The following is a 19,928-nucleotide window of genomic DNA, read 5'->3' as shown; positions in this document are numbered from 1 at the left end:
TTCATTATTTGTTCAAATAAGTTTTCAGTTTCTTGCACTTTGTCTTCTCCTTCTGGCACCTTTATGATTTGGATGTGGGAATGTTTAAAGTTGTCCTGGAGGTTCCTAAATCTCTCCTCATTTTTTTTTGAATTCTTGTTTCTTCATTGTGTTCTGGTTGAATGTTTATTTCTTCCTTCTGGCCAAAACTGTTGATTTGAATTCCAGTTTCCTTCCCATCACTGTTGGTTCCCTGTATGTTTTCTTTATTTCACTTTTCATAGCTTTCACTTCCTCTGTTTTGCAACCACACTCAACCAATTCTGAGCATCCTGATTACCAGTGTTTTGAACTGTGCATCTGATAGGTTGGTTATCTCTTCATTGTTTAGTTCTATTTTTGGAGCTTTGATCTGTTCTTTCATGTGGACATTATATTTTTGTCTTGGAGCACCTGTTATGTAGTAGGGGGTGGAGCCCTAGGTATTCACCAGGGTGGGGCAACCCACATCACTGCATTGTGGCACTGTATGTGTGGGAAGGGTCCGAGAGGGAACAATTCCACTTGCTTGGCTCTCACTCCACTTTCAGTCACTTGCCCCACTACCCACAAGCAAATTGGGCCCTTCTGGTGCGGATTCCCAGGTGGGTGGGTTTGTGTATGTTCTAGGACCCTGTGGGTCTCTCCAGGGAACTCTCCTGTGAGGCTGGGAATTTCTCCCACCACTGCAAACCCCACAGGTGTTTTCAGTTGGAGGTTTTGAGGCTTTATTTCCCTGCCTTGGAACCCTGGGTTGCACAGTCTGTCTCGCTCCTCAGTTGTTTCTCCTGGTTTATCCACATGCAATGGTGGGACTGCCTGCTCCACCAGCCACTGCTGGCTCACCCAGTCCTCCTGTCCCTGTCTTCCCACATGTCCCCTCCACCCTGGCTGCCCATGTCTGCCCCTCCTACCAGGCTGGATGAGTGTTTCTTTTACTCCACAGTGGTCAGACTTCTGTACAGTTTGATTTTCTGGCAGTTCTGGTTATTTTTTGTTTTCAAATGTTCTGTTGTCCTTCTTTTCGTTGTGTGAGGAGGCAAAGTGTATCTACTTATGCCTCCCTCTTGGCCAGAAGTCTGAATGAATGACTTTAATACCTACCAGGTATTGCAGTGTATTTATGTGCCAGAATTAATGCTCCATTACTTCACAAGTTTCTTTCTTTTTAATTCAAAAAAAAATTACGGTCATGACAAATATCTGAAAGTATTGCACAGCCACACATTACTTAAAAAAAGTCATAATCTGCTGTCATGAACCCCGTGTTGACTGCAGGAAACTAGTCATACTGGAGTGCCTACGGCATGCTTCCTGTCTTGAAAATCAGGCAGAACTGAACCAAGGTGTTTGGGGACACATGCTGAGGGGAAGAACTAATGACAAATAGGGACGAGGTGATATCTTATCTCTGAAGCTGAGTCGTGGCAATGTGCATTTTTGTTGTACACTTAGATTTTGTGTGCTTTTCTTTATGTGTGCCATTGCTCACAATGCAAACAGCTGGAAAAACACATCATCCCTGTAGCCCAGTTAAAATGTCTTTGTAACTCAGCACAAAGACTTCCATTCTGTTCATATCCACAATCCTACTGCACACATGAGTTTGCAACATGCCGCTTGTACTTGGTATATTTTGAACATCTTCCTTTCGGTCATATGATGATTTTTTAAAAGATTTTATTTATTTATTTTTAGAGAGGGGAAGGGAGGGAGAAAGAGAGAGAGAGAGAGAAACATCAATGTGCAGTTGCTGGGGGCCGTGGCCTGCAATCCAGGCATGTGCCCTGACTGGGAATTGAACCTGCGACACTTTGGTTCACAGCCCGTGCTCAATCCACTGAGCTATGCCAGCCAGGGCTGATGATTTTTTTTTAAAAAGATTTTATTTATTTATTTCTCGAGAGAGGGGAAGGGAGGGAGAGAGCGAGAGAAACATCCATGTGTGAGAGATACTTTGGTTGGTTGCCTCTCACACGCCCCCAACTGCCCAGCCTGCAACCCAGGCATGTGCCCTGACTGGGAATCAAACCGGTGACCTTTTGATTCATAGGCCAATGCTCAATCCACTGAGTCACACCAGCGGGTGCTGGTCACATTATGTTTTAATGACCGGAAAGAATGGCCATAATCAAAAGGACTAAAACGGTCCAATAATGGAGAAGCTATGAGAAAATGTAACCGTCGCACATAGCTGGGGGGTGGGGGGGGCGGGGAATGTAGAAATCTCCCGATGGGCAGTTCCTACCATCATCTCCAAGGGGCAGCTGCTTGGAGAAACAGCTTTATTACCACTTTGTTCAGGGTTAAACACGCACGGTATGACCCCCACGTGTCACTCCCGGGTAGCCACTCGCAACAGATGAGAACGTGTATGCTCGCACAAGGTCTTAGGCGCCAGTGTTCATCGCAGCGTGACTGGTAAGTGCCGAGGCGTAGACCCGGTCCGAGCGTCCGCACAACTGAGGAGCGCCTGAACGAACTGTGGTGCACCCGTACACCTGAACACGACTCCGCAGCGTGGGTGAACCTTGAGCGCAAAGTCAGAAGGGCCAGACCCAAGCTGGCTCTTGCGAGGGGCTGTCCCGGGCCTGCGGGCCCCACACTCACGATGCCTTCCATTGCTTGCTTCGCAGTTCCCCTGGGAGACGTGGTCAGCATGAGCTTGCTGGTGCAGAGTGCCCACCGCCCAGTGGCGGGCTTCGCCGTCGGCACCCTGGGCTGCATATTCTGCATCATGTCCATGGGCCTGGCCGAGTGGCGGGTGTGGCACGTGGAGCACACGCCCGTTCTCCCCGTGGGCCTGGCCTGCGTGGGGATGTGGAAAGTCTGCATTTACCGCCCCAGCGGCTACTCCAAGAGAATCACCTGCCACCTGTACCGCTACACGGACGCCTACCCGCCCCCGGACATCCGCGCGGCTCAGAACCTCCTGCTGGCCGCCAGCCTCCTGGGGCTCGTGGGCAAAGCGCTGCTCGTGCTGGGGCTGCGGCACGTCTTCGTGGGCAGCCTGCACTCGGGCGCCGCCCAGAACTTCTTTCTTGCCGCGGGCGCTCTGAAGGTCACTGCGGGCACCTGCATCTCCGTGGCCGTGGTCTGCAACTACTGCTCCGTGACCAGGGCGGCGGGCATCGCCTTCCCGCCCTCCTTCGCCTTGCCCTTCCAGCCGAAGGCCCAGGACGTGGGGAACGCCTGTGGCGTGGCGGTCCTGGCCGCCCTCATGATGCTGCTGAGCGGCCTGCTCGCCTTCTTTTACAAAGTGCCCCCCGAGAGCCAAGTGCATCCCGTCGTGACGGAGATATGAGATTCCTGGTCGCGCCGGCTCTGCAACTGCGAGACGACCGGGTGTGTACGGGGAGTGTGACCAGGGTGCTCTATGCAAACAGTTTCCAAGGTCTGGAAACGGGGGCCAAGTGTCCCTTGGCTCTGTGCGCACGGGGCTCACGCATTGATTACTTAAGGCCCTTTCATTAAAAAAAAATATATAAAAAAGTCCCCAAAGACCAGCTGCCCACCTGTCTTACTGAGTCCGAATTTTAATTCCTGCTGAGTGAATAGTAAGAGTTTCTGAGAACCTCACGTCTTTTACGCTTTGGCTAAAAACGACAGGCCTTATTTCCTGTGGCACCTATCTGCTAGTTATTAGTAACCTCTATCTCAGAACTTTTTCCGAGTGTGCAGAAGTGCAGTAGTATAAGCAATGTCTCCCACGCCCACTGCCAGACCCAACAATTACCAAGATTCTGCCCTATCACCTTTCTCTCTGCTTTCTTCCCCTCTGAATCTGCAGGGTCCGGGCAGAAAGTAAGGCTGCCTGAGTGTGCTGGTTAGGGTAATGATATGGGTGTCACAATTTATCGTTTTTATTTCAATATTTCACCTAAAATGTCATAGGGTATGCTTGGTGCAATATTGTTATGTTACAGAATTACAGGCTCATCATTTTGTAATACAAGATTTTATGATAAGAGGGGCATTATTTGTGCCAGACCCTCTATTTTTCTATTTCCAAAAGACTTTATGTTTTCAATATTTTATTGTAGACTTTAGAGACAGCAAGAGGGAGAGAGAGAAACATCGATGTGAGAGAGAAACATGGATGGGTTGCATTCTGTAGACGCCCTGACTGGGGACCAAACCTGCAACCCAGGCATGTACCCTGACTTGGAATTGAACCTGTGACCTGTAGGTTCGCAGGATAATGCCCAACCAACTGAGCCACACCGGCCAGGGCTCTCCAACGGACGTTCTTTCTTTTTTTTTTAGATTTTATTTATTTATTCTTAGAGAGGGAAGGGAGGGAGAAAGAGAGAGAGAGAGAGAAACATCCATGTGTGGTTGTTGGGGGCTGTGGCTTGCAACCCAGGCATGTGCCCTGACTGGGAATCGAACCTGTGACACTTTGGTTCACAGCCCGTGCTCAATCCAGTGAGCTATGCCAGCCAGGCTTCTCCAAAGGACTTTCAAGCAAACCCCAGATGTCAGGTTTCTTCATTCCTATACATTTAAATATTATTATCTAAAAAAATGGACATTTCCTTGCATAACCATATTATAACTTAAAAAGTAACAGTTATTTCTAGTTATCATCAAATTCTTACCACAATTCTTAAATGCCTCGAAAGGAATTCCACAGTTTTATTATTTTTTCACAGAACACAGCCTCTTAAGTCTTTATTTAAAGCACTCCCCCCACTACACTCTTTTTTTTGTAAACAAAATAAAAAGAAAAGAAATGATGGTGGGAAAATGGAGACAACTGTACTTGAACAACAATTTTTTTAAAAAAGGAAAAAAAAAACCCCTGCTTTACAGAACACAGTCATTCAATTGTCCTGTCTTTAAACTTACTACCTCTGGAGGTTGGATGAGATTCTGGGTCAGCGCTTTGAGGAAGAGTATTTCAAAGTTGGTGCCTTGTATGGAAGGGCATTATACTGATGACAAATGGTAATCGTTCTTTTTAGCGACCCTAAGATGGACAGGTACACGTAGGAGGGGACAGGCCACTCCCTCTTGTAACTTTGACTCAACTTCCGCCTCACTGACCATCTACTGAATGACGTTCCTTGTTTGAATCAATTATTGCGCCGAGGGTTACAAGCAGTTGGTTACCATCTAACTCGAACATTCTTGCCAGATTTATTCGCTGGGAGGCTTCAGTAAAGAAAAACTTTCCCTCACCAAGTATGACTCCTTGGTTATTCTAAAATTCAGCTCCTATTAAAAGAGGTAAGGTAAGTGCATCATTCCTCCCCCCCCCATTGTTAAATTTCTAGCGTAAGGAGGGAAAATGCCCTTGTTAACCTTTGGTGTTGGCCAATGTATTTATTTTATTTTTTATCAACAGAGAAATGTATATAAATTCAAAATAATATGATTCTATTTAGAATACTGTAATAATTATCTAAAGCAAATATTATCATTGGCTCTGAAGCAGGTCTAAAGGTATCATTTTATAAAAATATATTTTACTGACTAGCCCTGGCTGGCGTAGCTCAGTGGATTGAGCGCGGGCCGTGAACCAAAGTGTCGCAGGTTCGATTCCCAGCCAGGGTACATGCCTGGGTTGCAGGCCATAACCCCCAGCAACCGCACATTGATGTTTCTCTCTCTCTCTCTCTCTCCCTTCCCTCTCTAAAAATAAATAAATAAAATCTGAAAAAAGAGAACATAGAAAAATATATTTTATTGACTATGCTATTACACTTATCCCATTTCCTCCCCCCCTTTATTCACCTCTGCTCTGCATACCCCCTCACACACGCATTCCTCCCCCCTCTTATTTCATGTTGATGGGCCGTACATATAAGTTCTTTGGCGTCTACATTCCCTTTACTATTCTTAGTCTCTTCCTCTCTACTTTCTACCTACCATTTATGCTATTTATTCCCTATACCTTTTCCCCCATTCCCCCAACCCTTCCCCGCTGATAACCCTGCATGTGATCTCTATTTTTGTGATTCTGTTCCTGTTCTATTTGTTTGCTTAGTTTTTGTCGTTGTTGTTATTGTTTTTTTTTAGGTTCAGTTGTTGATGGTTGTGAGTTTGTTGTCATTTTACTGTTCATAGTTTTGATCTTTTTCTTTGCCTTAGATAAGTCCTTTTAACATTTCATATAATAAGGACTTGCTGATGATGAACTCCTTTAATTGGACCTTGTCTGGGAAGCAGTTTATCTGCCCTTCCATTCTAAATGGTAGCTTTGCTGGATAGAGTCATTTTGGATGTAGGTCCTTGTCTTTCATGACTTTCAATACTTCTTTCCAGCCCCTTCTTGCCTGTAAGTTTTCTTTTGAGAAATCAGCTGGTAGTCTCATGGGAACTCCTTTGTAGGTAACTGTCTCCCTTTCTCTTGCTGCTTTTCAGACTCCCTCCTTATGTTTAATCTTGAGTAATGTAATTATGATGTGCCTTGTTGTGTGCTTCCTTTGGTCCAACTTCTTTGGGACTCTCTGAGCTTTCTGGACTTCCTGGAAATCTATTTCCTTCGCCAGATTGGGGAAGTTCTCCTTCATTATTTGTTCAAATAAGTTTTTGATTTCTTGCTCTTCCTCTTCTCCTTCTCCTCCACCCTTTTGATTTGGATGTTGGAACATTTAAAGCTGTCCTAGAGACTCTGAAGCCTCACCTCATTTTTCTGAATTCTCGTTTCTTCATTCTGTTCTGGTTAAATGTTTATTTCTTCCTTCTGGTCCAAATCGTTGATTTGAGTCCTGGTTTCCTTCCTGTCACTGTTGGTTCCCTGTACATTTTCTTTTATTTCACTTTTCATAGCCTTCACTTTTTTCTTTATTTTGCAACCATACTCAACCAATTCTGTGAGCATCCTGATTGCCATTGTTTTGAACTGTGCATCTGACAGGTTGGCTATCAGTTTGCCACTTAGTTGTATTTCTTCTGGAACTTTGATCTGTGCTTTCATTTGGGCCATATATATATATTTTTTGTCTAGCTTGCCTGTTACACAGTAAGGGGCAGAGGCTTAGGTATTCACCATCTGGGGGCAACCCAGTTTGCTGCATTGTGGCACTGTAGGTAGGGGAGGGGTCTGAGAGGTAACAATGCTGCTTGTTCAGCTCTCTGCCAGTTTTCGGTCACTTCTCCTGCTACCCAGAAACAAATTGGGCCCTTCTGGTGCTGATCCCCAGGTGGGTGGGTTTGTGCACGTTCTAGGACCCTGTGGGTCTCTCCAATGAACTTTCCTGTGAGGCTGGGAGTTTCTCAACCCCCACAGGTGTTTTCAATCAGAGGTTTGAGGTTTTATTTTGCCACACTGGAGCCCTGGGTTGAGCGGTCTCTCTCACTCCCCAGTTGTTCCTCCTGGTTTATCCACACACAAATGTGGGACTGCCCACTCTGCCAGCCATCACCTCACCCACCCCAGTCCTTTAGCCTCCACCTGGCCATGAGTCCTCTTCACCTGGCTGCTCATCTCTGCCCTTCCTACTGGTCTGGATGAATGTTTCTTCTTTAACTTCTTGGTTTGTCGGACTCCATACATTTTGATTTTTTGGCAGTTCTCATTTTTTTATTTTTAAATTTTGTTGTCCTTTTGGTTGTGCGAGGAGACAGTGTATCTGCCTATGCCTCCACCTTGGCTGGAAATCCTAAAGGCATCATTCTTTTGAAGTAAAAAAATTTGTAGTAAAATGTACAAGGAAGGAAAAGTAGACAAAGCAAGTTTGCTGAATATTGGGAATTGTTATGAGAGACACACTGAGATACTGTAATGGAATCTGAATGATAAAACATGCTGTGAGGAGTTCTCTTGCTTTATCAGTTCCCTGGAAGGTGACCCAGTAACCTTGGTAATGCAAAAACACCAGGACTTGGTTAACAGGACAAACTCTCTCAGGGGCACAGGTGGAAATCTCCTCTACTTCCCCTTTCTCTAACTCATTTCCTCACCGATTTCTTTTTTTTTTTATTTTCCCTAAGATTGGTTTCATCATACAGAAGAATATTTGGTTTCATTTGTAAAGTGGAGTCAGTAATATCCTGACTGAAGTTTGCAACCACTTAGCTGAAGTTGCTTAAGGATCAAACTTTTCAAAAGGGTCCATCAACTAGTTAGCAGAGAGCATCAGAGACTTGCAGGGGGGGAAAATTCAGATAATGCACGTTTGCTAAAGAGATAAAAAGAACAAGCAGTTTAAAATGGACAAAAAAGGCCCTGGCTGGGTATCTCAGTTGGTTAGAACATATGCCAAGGTTGTAGGTTTGATCCCTGGTCAGGGCACATACAAGAATCAACCAATGGTGAATCAATAAGTGGAACCACAAATCAATCAATCTCTCTCTCTCTCATCTCTTTCTCAAAACAAACAAACAAACAAACAAATCAATAAATAAAGCTTTGCCACTACCTCCTGTCTTTATAGCAAAGATTCTCAACTGCCACTGTGTCCCCAGGAAACATTCAACAATGTCTGCTGACATTTTTGTTGCCACACCTGGGAAAGCAGGGCTGGATTGGGTGGACAGAAAGCAGGTTTGCTGTTAAACAGCCACAGGACAGCCCCTCACACTCTCCCTTCCCCCACCCCCTGCAAGGGATTACGCTGCCTCAATGTCACCAAGACTAAGGAGGGGAGTCTGGCAACTGCCACCTGGGATGGGTGAGGAGGACTATTGGTCACAGACACTGGAGAAAGCGACAGAAGCCAATCACTGCAGCTCCGGTCCCTATGTGGGGTATATTTGATATTTTTCTATGGGGAGAAAAAAGAAAACAAAATCAATTTGTTTTACTCCAGACTGAGAAAAAAAGTCTTACTGTTTTTATGAGGATGATGCTGTTTATGTTAACTTAGGCAAAATTGACATACTGATAATATTGACTCCTTCAAGAATGTGATATGTCTTGCCTTATATTCAAGTTTTTAAATGTGTTTTGAGGAATGTGTAAAGCAGTTTTCTTTCCATTGGGTTGTTTCCAGAATGGGGATCTTATGAAAAAAGTTATTGTACACAAGTGTGCTTGGACTTATGTGTGAGTGCAAATTGTCAGTATGTGCACTTGGACTTAACATGAATGCAAATTTTCATCTCTCTGGATACAGTGGAGCAGGATGGCTGGGGCATGTGGTAAGTCATTCTCACACCGTCAACCCATGGTTACTTACTCCATTCAACATCTATAGTCATTTGTGGGTCGTGGTGGTATTTCTTCTCTTTTGGGGATTAGTCATACCACAGTTCAGATAATGGTTACAAAATTTGCATTAGAAGCATAGGTCTTGTTTATACAGATCTCGGTAACTGCTCCCAGAAGCCCATGCAATAGGTATGCCCTTGGGGGGAAAAAGATGCCTTCTTCTCTCAAACTTCATGGGTGGTCTAACTAACTTTAATGCCCTCGATCAATTACATTCCAGAATTATGCTTAGGGGTAAGCCAGGAGAGACAACAACCAGCTGCTTCACTCACTGATGGCTTCTTTCAGCAAATATTAACTGGATGTCTTCTGCATGAGACGTGCCTCCCAAAACGTTCAATCAAGAACTTTGGGGGGCATAACATACACATGTCACAAACCTCTACTTGATGGTTCACAGCTCTTCCAAAGTTTAAAAGGACTCCATCCAAACTAAACAATGACTGGGGGGAAAAGTTGCTCGTAGATTAAAAATTAGATGCTCTTCCTGGTGTCTCAGTCATACACAGAGGGTCACATGGAGTTCCCAGGACAGAAACCAGAGGGCTGACCTGAAATGTCCTTCATCTCAAAACACATTCAGGTCTGTGAGAGCACACTGTTTGAGAACAATTTTCCCCATGACAAGTCTATCAGCTCTTCTATTTATTTATTTATTTTTAGAGAAAGGGGAATGGAGGTAGAAAGAGAGAGAAAAAGAAGCATCAATCAGTTGCTTCTCACATGCCCCCAAGTGGGGACCTGGCCCACAACACAGGCATGTGCCCTGACTGGGAATCAAACATGCGACCTTTCGGTTTGTAGGCCGGCATTCAATCCATGGAGCCACACCAACCAGGGCTAGTCTATCAGCTATTTAAATACGTGTTCTCAAAACACTGCCTATGGTCCCAGGAGGGATAGGTGTTCTGCTAGAATGTTCAAGAGACCCTTTGCCTCTTTGGGGTTTAAATTCTTTCTTTAATTGAGTTTATTGGGGTGACATTGGTTCACAAAATCTACAGGTTTTGAGTGCACAACTCCACAAAACATCATCTGCACACTCCACTGTGCTCCCGTTGCCCCAAGCAAAGTCTTTCCATCCCCACTCATTTCCCTTTGCCCACCTGCACATACCCCATTTCCCTCTGTGTCTATGGGTTATGTGTATATTCTTTCATTTAGGTCCACCCCCCCACCGACAGCTGTCAATCTGTTCCATGTGTCCATACCTCTGCTTGTATGTTGTCCATCAGTTTATTTTGTTAATTGGATTCTACATATAAGTGAAATCCTGTGGTACTTGTCTTTCTCTCTCTGGCTTATTTCACTCAGCACAAGTAATCTCCAGGTCCATGCATGCTGTCACAAAAGGTAAGATTTCCTTCTTTTGTATGGCCAAGTAGTATGCCATTGTATAGATGTACCACAGCTTTTTTACCCACTGGTCTACTGACAGGCACTTGGCCTGTTTGCAGATCTTGGCTATTGTAAATAATGCTTCAATGAACTGATTTGTAGTCAACTGGCTCTTCCTCTCTGATGGAGATTTTGTAAAATTGTGACAGCATTCTTTGATAAATGTCCTTTCCCTGCTGGCCATTATTTGCATAATCTCCTTAGAACTGGAAGGGAATCCCATGCTTTTGCATTTAGTTAGAGATCCTGGCTTCCTTTGCATGTGTATGAAGGAGCTGTATGACCTCTGAGTCCCCTTTGGACCTGTAGGGCTGGCCTTGGCCTCAGTCTTACCCATTCTTTGTGCAACTACAAGAATGGCTTGTGAAATGCTTCTTAGGTAAAAATCTCATTTCCTCCAATGAAATCTTGCCCACATAGCAGGTCTATTTAAGGCCAACCTTACAAATAGGGTTGAAAGAGGATATGTGTTATTTAAGTGGATCAAACCACAAGTTACTTGGGAAAAAAAGGAGCTTTTGGGAGACACACTTATTATGAAGTTTGCTTGCATTGTCACCACACAGACAGTGGCATGTTTGCCAACTGGTGGTCACTGGGGGAAGTGATGGAACTGGTTTGGGCTGTGAAAAGTGGTTTTTGATCCTCCTCTGCCTTAAGTCTCAACATAGAGCAAGGTGATGGATCCTAAAGGCTTTAGACACAAAAAGCAAGGGGAGCCCTAGCTGTGTGGCTCACTTGGTTGGAGTGTCATCCTGTAAACCAAAAGGTTGTGGGTTTGATTCCCACTCAGGCACATTACTTATGTTGTGGGTTCGATTCCCAGAAGGGGTGTGTATGGGAAGCAACCGATCTATGTTTCTGTGTCACATTGATGTTTCTCTCTGTTGCTCTAAAATCAATAAACATATCCTCAGGTGAGGAATTTTTTAAAAAGTGGGGAGGGGACCACCTTGGCAGGGTCTGCTTTGGGGTAGCAGGGAAAAGAATTTCAAGACCTTCTGAAGGTCTTTTTGGAGAGATTTTTAAGGGCTACACAGGTTATTTTTTTACAGGAATAAGGCAAGGCAATGTGTCCTCTGCATTTCCCTTTGGGCAATGCAATACAGAGAGTGCTGTGAGGGCTGGCAGGATCTCTTTCATTCTTCCTCCCCCTAGAAATCCTTCCAAGGTAAGCAGGAGCCAGGGGGTGCCTCCTGGTATTTGGGCTGCAGGCACACATTGAAGAGCCAGGGCATTTGTTGCTGACACCAGGCAGGAAGGCACCCCCAGTGACAGCACTTGCAGTGAGAGACAGAGCAGAGCAAGTGGCAAAGGCCACTGATGGCCATGCCCATCTCCTGCCCCAGCCGTCCCCTCAGTCCCAGCCTGGACTCCCTGGAAACACCCACAGGTGACAATTGTCAGAATGCCCAGTGGGTGGAGTGTTTCATGGTTCATGGATCACTTTGACGTTTCTCTTCCTGGCAGTCCCTGGGCAGCCCTGGGCCCTGTGCAAGGCAGGCTACAGCAACAGGAGGTTTGCTGTTCTTGGGACAGAGACAGGACACTGGGCAGGTGGCTCCATCTCCCAATGCTGGAAATGAAATGCAGAGGCTCTAAGTGGCTTGTCTCTGGTCAGAGGTGGTGCTGGGACAAATCCTCAGGTCTTCTTGATGCAGTCCATTGCCATCATAATCAGAGCCAGTAATACTATTAGCATCTGCTGGAGAGATATTTTCTGATCCTAAAGGTCATTTTTCCTATGACTGAGGTGTCTGTTTGGAGATGTCACATATCATCATGGTGTCCTCTGCATATTCTCCTTAGGACACCTGTTCTCCCTCTGGGAGATGGGTCACAGCAGATGGAAGATCACCCCTGTTGGCCTTGCCTAGACTCCTCATCTTGGGGTGCAGGGGGCGGGCTCCCCCAACAGAGACAACCAGGCCTGCCATGGTAGCATGCATGGCACTCTGGGAAATTTCAAATGGCTACCAAGACTCCTGACTGGCCTCACTTCTGTTAGAAACCTAAACATAACAAGCATAGATTTCTTCCTGCTGCTGCTGAAGCATAAATTACAGAGAAAACATTGTCTTCTTTTTGAAATTACCAACAAATTCCTCCCTGGCCCTGGCTAGGTAGCTCAGTTGGTTAGAGCATCATTCCAGTACACCAAGGTTGCAGGTTAAATCCCCAGTCAGGGCACATACAAGATTCAACCAATGGATGTGTCAATAAGTGGAACAACAAATTGATGTTTTTCTCTCTCTTTTTCTCTTCCTCTGTTCCTAAAGTTAAATAAATAAATAGATATATAGAGAAATTTCTCCCCATAATAGCTGCAAACTGGAGACAACCTAAACATTAATCAGTGGAAGAATGGCTATACAGATTGGGTCTGTGCAGACTTGCAGTGTTACACAATAAACATAAACAAAGTGATGTGACACTCAACAACACAGGTGGCCCTCAAACACGTGATGTTCAGCAAAGGGAACCCAAAGCTCGTGAGGGCAAGGGTTGAGGACAGAAAGGTCAAGCATTTGTGGCTACTGACTGGCAAAAGGCATGAAAGAATTTGGGGAGACACAGGAATATTCTGTCTCTTGATCGGAGTGGAGATTACAGGGAACACACATAAAAATTCCTTGACTAGCTACAGTGATCAGACAAGAAAAAGAAATAAAAGGCATCCAAACTGGAAAGGAGGAAGGAAAACTAGCATTGTTTGCAGACAATGTAATAGTGTACAGAGAAAACCCTATAGTCTCCACCAAAAAACTGCTCAACCTGGTAAGTGAATTTGGCAAAAGAGCAGGACACAAAGTCAATATTCAGAAATCGAGGGCATTTCTTTTTAAAAAATATTTATTTATTTATTTTTAGAGAGAGGGGAAGAGGAAGAGAAAGAGAAACATCAGTGTGTGGTTGCCTCTCATGTGCTCCCTACTGGGGACCTGGCCAGCAACCCAGGCATGTGCCCTGACTGGGAATTGAACCAGAAATGCTTTGGTTCACAGGCCAGCGTTCAATCCACTGAGCCACACCAGCCAGGGGCATGAAATCGAGGGCATTTCATTATATCAACAATGAAATATCAGAAACAGAAACCAGAAAAAAAAACATTACTATAGCAAAAAGAAAAATAAAGTACCAGAAATAAACTTAACCAAGGAGGTAAAAGAGTTGTACTTGGAAAACTACAGGACACTGAAGAAAGAAATTAAGGAAGAAGACACAAATAAATGGGTGTGTGTGTGTGTGTGTGCGCGCGCACACACACACACCATGTTCATGGATTGGAAGAATTAACATAATCAAAATGTCCGTACTACCCGAACAAATATTTCAAAAGTTTATGTAGAACCAAAAAAAGACCTCGAATAGCCTCAGCAATCTTGAGAAAGAAGAACAAAGGAGGAGGGATCACAATACCTGATATCAAACTATACTACAAGACCATTGTAATCAAGATAGTGTGGTACTGGCATAAGAATAGACACATAAATCAATGGAACAGAAAAGAGAGCCTAGAAATAAACTCAAGTCTCTGTGGTCAATTAATATTAGACAAAGGGGACAGGAGCATCCAATGGAATAAAAATAGCCTCTTCAATAAATGGCATTGGGAGAATAGACTGGTACATCCCAAAAAATGAAATTAGACCACCAGCTTACCCCATACACCAGAATAAACTCAAAATGGATAACAGAATTGTAAGCTGTGATAATATATAAGTCCTAAGAGAAAACATAGCCAGTAAAATTTCAGATAACTCATACATTTTTACCAACGTATCCCCTAGGGCAAGGGAAATAAAGGAAAGAGTGAACAGATGGGACTACATCAAATTAAAAAGCTTCTGCACAGACTTCTGGCCAAGAGGAGGCATAGGTGGACACACTGTGCCTCCTCGCACAACCAAGATAGGGACAACAACAATTTAGAAATAGAATAACAACCAGAACTGACAGAAAATTGATCTGAATGTAAGTCAGACAACCAAGAAGTTGAAATAGACCCATTCATCCAGACTGGTAGGAGGGGCAGAGTTAGGCAGCCAGTCACGGTGTGGAGAGCAGAGAGCATTGGGACTGGGTGTGTAAGGCATCCAGGGTGTGCAAGACTGCAGCGGGTGGACCCTGAGTGCGCAAGTGGCAGCTGGCAGACCCTGGCCCAGGGTGGCAACTGGCGGACCCAGTGAGGCGGCGATTGTGAAGCAAGGCACTGCATGCAACCCAGGATCCCAGCGCTGGGAAATAGAGCCTCCGGACACTGATTGAGGACACCTATGGGAGTTGAGGCACTTGGAGAGACACCCAGCCTCACAGGACAGGTCCTTGGAGGGTCCCACAGCGTGCATAAGCCCACCCACACGGGAATTGGCACCAGAGGGGCCCAGTTTGCTCGGGGGAAGCAGCAGAAGGGACTGAGGTCCCATGGAAAATGGAGCATCATTGTTCCCTCTTGACCCCGCCCCCACATATAACGTCACAATCCAGGACTGCCTTAGGCTCCACCCCTCACTGTAACAGGTGTGACCAGACCAAAAAAAAGAAAAGAAGAGATGGCTCAAACAGAAGACCAAATGAAAGCCCCAGAACCCATCCTTTTAAGCGACTGAGAGATAGCCAACCTATCAGATGCACAGTTCAAAACACTGGTGATCAGGAAGCTCACAGAATTGGTTGATTTTGGTCACAAATTAGATGAAAAAATGAAGAAAAATACACAGGGAGCCAATAGTGATGGAAAGAAAGCTGGGTCTCACATCAATGGGGTGGACCAGAAGGAAGAAAGAAACAACCAAACAGAAAATAATGAACAAATAAGAATTCAAAAAAAAATTAGGAGAGGCTTAGGAACCTTCAGGACATCTTTAAACGTTCCAACATCTGAATCATAGGGGTACCAGAAGGAGAAGAGGGAAAGCAACAAGTGGAAAACTTACTTGAACAAATAATAAAGGAGAACTTCCCCATTCTGGCAAAGGAAATGGACTTCCAGGAAGTCCAGAAAGCTCAGAGAGTCCCAAAGAAGTTGGACCCAAGAAGGAACACACCAAGGCACATCATAATTACATTAGCCAAGGTAAAAATGAAGGAGAGAATCCCAGAGGCAGCAAGAGATAAGGGGACAGTCACCTACAAAGGAGTTCCCATCAGACTGTCAGCTGATTTCTCAAAAGAGACCTTATAGGCAAGAAGGGGCTGGAAAGAAGTATTGCAAGTCATGAAAGGCAAGGACCTATATCCCAGATTGCTCTATCCAGCAAAGCTTTCATTTAGAATGGAAGGGCAGATAAAGCGCTGCTCAGATAAGGTCAAGTTAAAGGAGTTCATCATCACCAAGCCCTTATTTTATGAAATGTTAAAGGGACTTACCTAAGAAAAAGAAGATAAAAAAACATGTATAGTAAAATGACAGCCAACTCACAATTATTAACAATCACACCTAAAACAAAAACAAAAAGAAACTAAGCAAACAACTAGAACAGGAACAGAACCATGGAAATGGAGATCACATGGAGGGTTAGCAAGAGGGGAGTGGGAGGAGGAGAGAGGGGGAAAAGGTACGGAGAATAAGTAGCATCGATGGTAGGTAGAAAATAGACAGGGGGAGGGCAAGAATAGTATGGGAAATGTAGAAGCTAAAGAACTTATGACACATGGACATGAACTAAATGGGGGGGATGTGGGTGGGAGAGGGTATGCAGGGTGCAGGGGAATGAAGAGGGGAAAATGGGACAACTATAATAGCATAATCAATAAAATATATTAAAAAAACAGTGGGAGGGGGAGAGAGGGGGAAAAGGTACCGAAAATAAGTAGCATACAAAAAAAACAACTATGGCACATTTACACAGTGAAATACTACGCAGCAGAAAGAAAGAAAGAGCTCCTACCCTCCGTGACAGCATGGATGGAACTGGAGAGCATTATGTTCAGTGAAATAAGCCAGTTGGTGAAAGACAAATACCATATGATCTCATCCACAAGAGGAACCTAGTGAAGAAAATAAACTAGCAAACGAAACAGAACCAGAGGCATGGAAACATGGGATAGTCTGACAGCGACCACAGGCAGGGGGTGGGGATGAGGGTGGAAATAAGGGGAAGGGACTAGGCAAGGAGCAAGTGTGAACGACCCATGGACACGGACAACAGGATGGGGACTGACTGTGGGAGCGGGGGTGGGGGCTGGGAGGAGAAGGGCAAAGGGAAAAACTGGGACAACTGTCATAGAATAACAATAAAAATTGAATAAAAAATTGCTTGAGCTGCACACTCAAGATTAGTATGTTTCACTCTTTGTAACTTACACCTCAAGTAAAATATAAAACCAAAAGAAGTAAAAAATAAAAATTAAACCAGGAAGCTTTGGCCCATTGGCTCAGGTGCTTGGAGCATTGTCCCATACACTAAAAAGTTGTGGGTTAGCCCTGGCTGACGTAGCTCAGTGGATTGAGTGTGGGCTGGGAACCAAAGTGTCGCAGGTTTGATTCCCAGTCAGGGCACATGCCTGGGTTGCAGGCCATGACCCCCAGCAACCGCGCATTGATGTTTCTCTCTCTCTCTTTCTCCCTCCCTTCCCTCTCTAAAAAATAAATAAATAAAATATTTTTTAAAAAAAGGTTGTGGGTTCAATCCCCAGTCAGGGCATATGCCTAGGTTGAGGGTTCAATCCCTGGTTGGGGAGTGTACGGGAGGCAGCCAATTGACCTTTCTCTCTCTCTCTTTCTTCCCCTCTCTCTAAAATCAGTAAATATATCTTTGGGAGAGGATTAAATATTTTTAAATTAAATCTGATCAAATATGGTCAATGAAGAAACTTAATTTAAACTTTTCTTAAATAAATCCGCAAGACTTTTCCACTTTCTCCCTACTTGCCATGTCCCATCTGCCTTCCCCCGCTTCTCTGCCCATTTCTATCCATAGCTAATGCTTCGTGTTGTAAGTTCCTAGATGGAAGGGTTCAATGAAAACCGTGTACATTTAGAAGTGGAAGCGCTGTCAGGTGACAGCCACACTGAAGGAAGAGTAGATTGTGAGGAGAGTGACACTTATCTGTGCAGTGGGAACAGGACAAAGCCACCCACAGGGGCCTACGTCAGTGTGGATCCATGGCTCCTTGTCCAGGACCCTTCAGGAAGGCGTGTTCCTGCTGGCCTTGACCCTGGCTTCCACCAAGACACAACTTTCTTACAAACCCTGTGGCCCTTCTAACAGTTCTCCTTAAGGCTCTCATGAATTACAGTGACTCTTTGGTCTAGGACCTGAAAAAAGAAATTTGTATTCTAGAGAGACTTAACTTTGCAAGAGGGGTTCCATGACTCTGGCCCTTTAAGGAACCTCTCGTCAACAGCCAGCCCTGGTAGCCATGGAAATATAAGAATGTTTGGAGTGCCCTATTTCTGTTAGACCTTGGCAGTTACTACTGTTCGTGAGTCTGACAAATTCTCCTCCTGCCTTTTTGTATTTGTTGGGGAAGGAGTGTGGTTTATTTATTTTTGCCCCGCTTAAGAAGAGCGTGGCAGTTTTGGTGGGGAGGCAGGGGTTTCCTTTAGTTTCATCGTTTCATGGGCTCTGTGGAGAGGTTTCCGGTGAGTGCCTTGGGAGGGAGCCCAGGTCGCCTTTGTTTGGATGGAAATGAGCATTCTCTCGCCTCTGGGCCTCTTTGCTTGTAGCTTTGTCAACAGAAGCCACCTGAGTATCATCTGAGAGTGAATTATGACTCTCAGCGCTGGGTGATGTCGTTTCCACTCTCACATGTGCTTCCACGGGACAGTGACGGGGGCGGGGGGGGCAGTGTACATGTGGGACAGCAAATGCCTAATGTGGGCCTTAGAAATGGAAGGCACAGAGGTGCCCAACCACAGGGTCTCGGTCCTGTATTTTTCAAAAGAATTTATTTGTTTACTTTTAGGGAGAGGGGGAGGGAAGGAGAAAGAGGGAAAGAAACATCAGTTGGTTGCCTCTTGTGTATGTCCCGACTGGGGATTGAACCCACAACCTAGGTGTGTGCCGTGACTGGGAATCGAGCCAGGAACCTTTTGCTTTGCAATATGATGCCCCACACACTGAGCTACACTGGTCAGGGCAGATTTGTGTTTTTGTTGATAGTCTTTTGATTTGAATAACTGTTGCTTGATATCAGGAGAGCCAGAAAGCTCTGTGCCAATAGCGAGGGCCTTGGGTTCTGGCTTTGCCATCTACACCTGTGTGACCTTGACTAAGTTACTTAACCTGTCTGTGCTCAGTTCCAGCTCCTATACAATGGGGGTCATAACTATCTATCACTGTGTGATCGTGAGCACTGAATGTGTTAATATTCATTCATAAGGTGTTTGAAATAGGGCATGACCTGTACAAAAGACAAGGTGCATGCAGAGGAAGTCTTCAGTGAGGGGCAGGGAGTTGTTCAGAGCCCCAAACTCTATCTAACCACTCCTCTTCCACTGCAGGTGATTCATCACTGTTTGGGGATCGCTTCACGTGGGCTGGACCTTCCCCTTCCCGTCCAACATTTCCTACTGCTACGAACAGCGTCCGCTGTGCTCCGATCTTCCTGAAAGCTTCGTTTCTTCCACGCTGACAGCTGGTAAAATTTTAAACTAAGATACATGCAGTCTTTCAAGTTTAGTCTTCAGGGAAACACCTGGGAGCTTCCCAAGTGTAATGCTGCCAGCCTCGTGCATGGCCCCAGACTGTGCAAGAGTGGGCACCCTGCTGAGGATAGCAGGCTTCACGGCAAGGGGGTGGAGTGTGGAGAATGCTGAGTGCTTCTGCATGGGCATGTGCCTCAGCCTCCCCTCTGAGCGAACTCTGCCTCACTCTTTTGAGTTAATCAGCAGAGAGAGAGAGGCCCTGGGCACACCCTCTTCTGATTAGCCCAGCAACTTCTTCCAGGGGTTCCAATGGAAAAGAAACCCAAATCAGTTGGTCCACAATCTAGGGTTTGCTTCATAGAACGTATTTGCCTCATGCAAAAGGCATCAGAGTCTTTTGAATTTGCTCCCAAAAGAGGCCAACATCTAAAGGTGGAGTCTTGAGCAAGTGATGGGTAATAAAGTAAACAGGTGTGATTTGTTGTATGCAACATATTATAGATCTTCAAGGTCATGCTTATTTTTCATTACAAAAGTCCATGTGTTCTTTCATGACAAGCCATACAAATTACAGAAAAATATATAAACCAGAATGAAAGTCTACCGCTCTCAACTGATCTGCCTAGAATTACTGCTTTGGTGAGCACCCTTCTAAATTAAAAAAAAATTCACATATCTATTTGTATCAATAAAGAAAATGATACCTGTTTTTCTTTTGACACAAATGATCATACCATATGTATTATTTATTCACATTGT

General features: G+C 44.9%; 1 protein-coding gene across 1 annotated transcript; it reads left to right on the top strand.

The window, feature by feature from the left end:
* Positions 1-2,629: 2,629 nt before the first annotated feature.
* CLDN34 (claudin 34) lies at positions 2,630-3,322 on the top strand. Its single transcript, XM_045855873.1, has one exon. It carries the CDS (start codon positions 2,630-2,632, stop codon positions 3,320-3,322), a length of 693 nt encoding a protein of 230 aa, XP_045711829.1.
* The last annotated feature ends 16,606 nt before the right edge of the window (positions 3,323-19,928 follow it).

The sequence above is a fragment of the Phyllostomus hastatus genome, unplaced genomic scaffold, assembly GCF_019186645.2.
Source record: "Phyllostomus hastatus isolate PE091 unplaced genomic scaffold, TTU_PhHast_1.1 phas_scaffold_12, whole genome shotgun sequence".
Lineage (NCBI taxonomy): Eukaryota > Metazoa > Chordata > Mammalia > Chiroptera > Phyllostomidae > Phyllostomus > Phyllostomus hastatus.
This window is presented reverse-complemented; position numbering and strand designations above follow the sequence as displayed.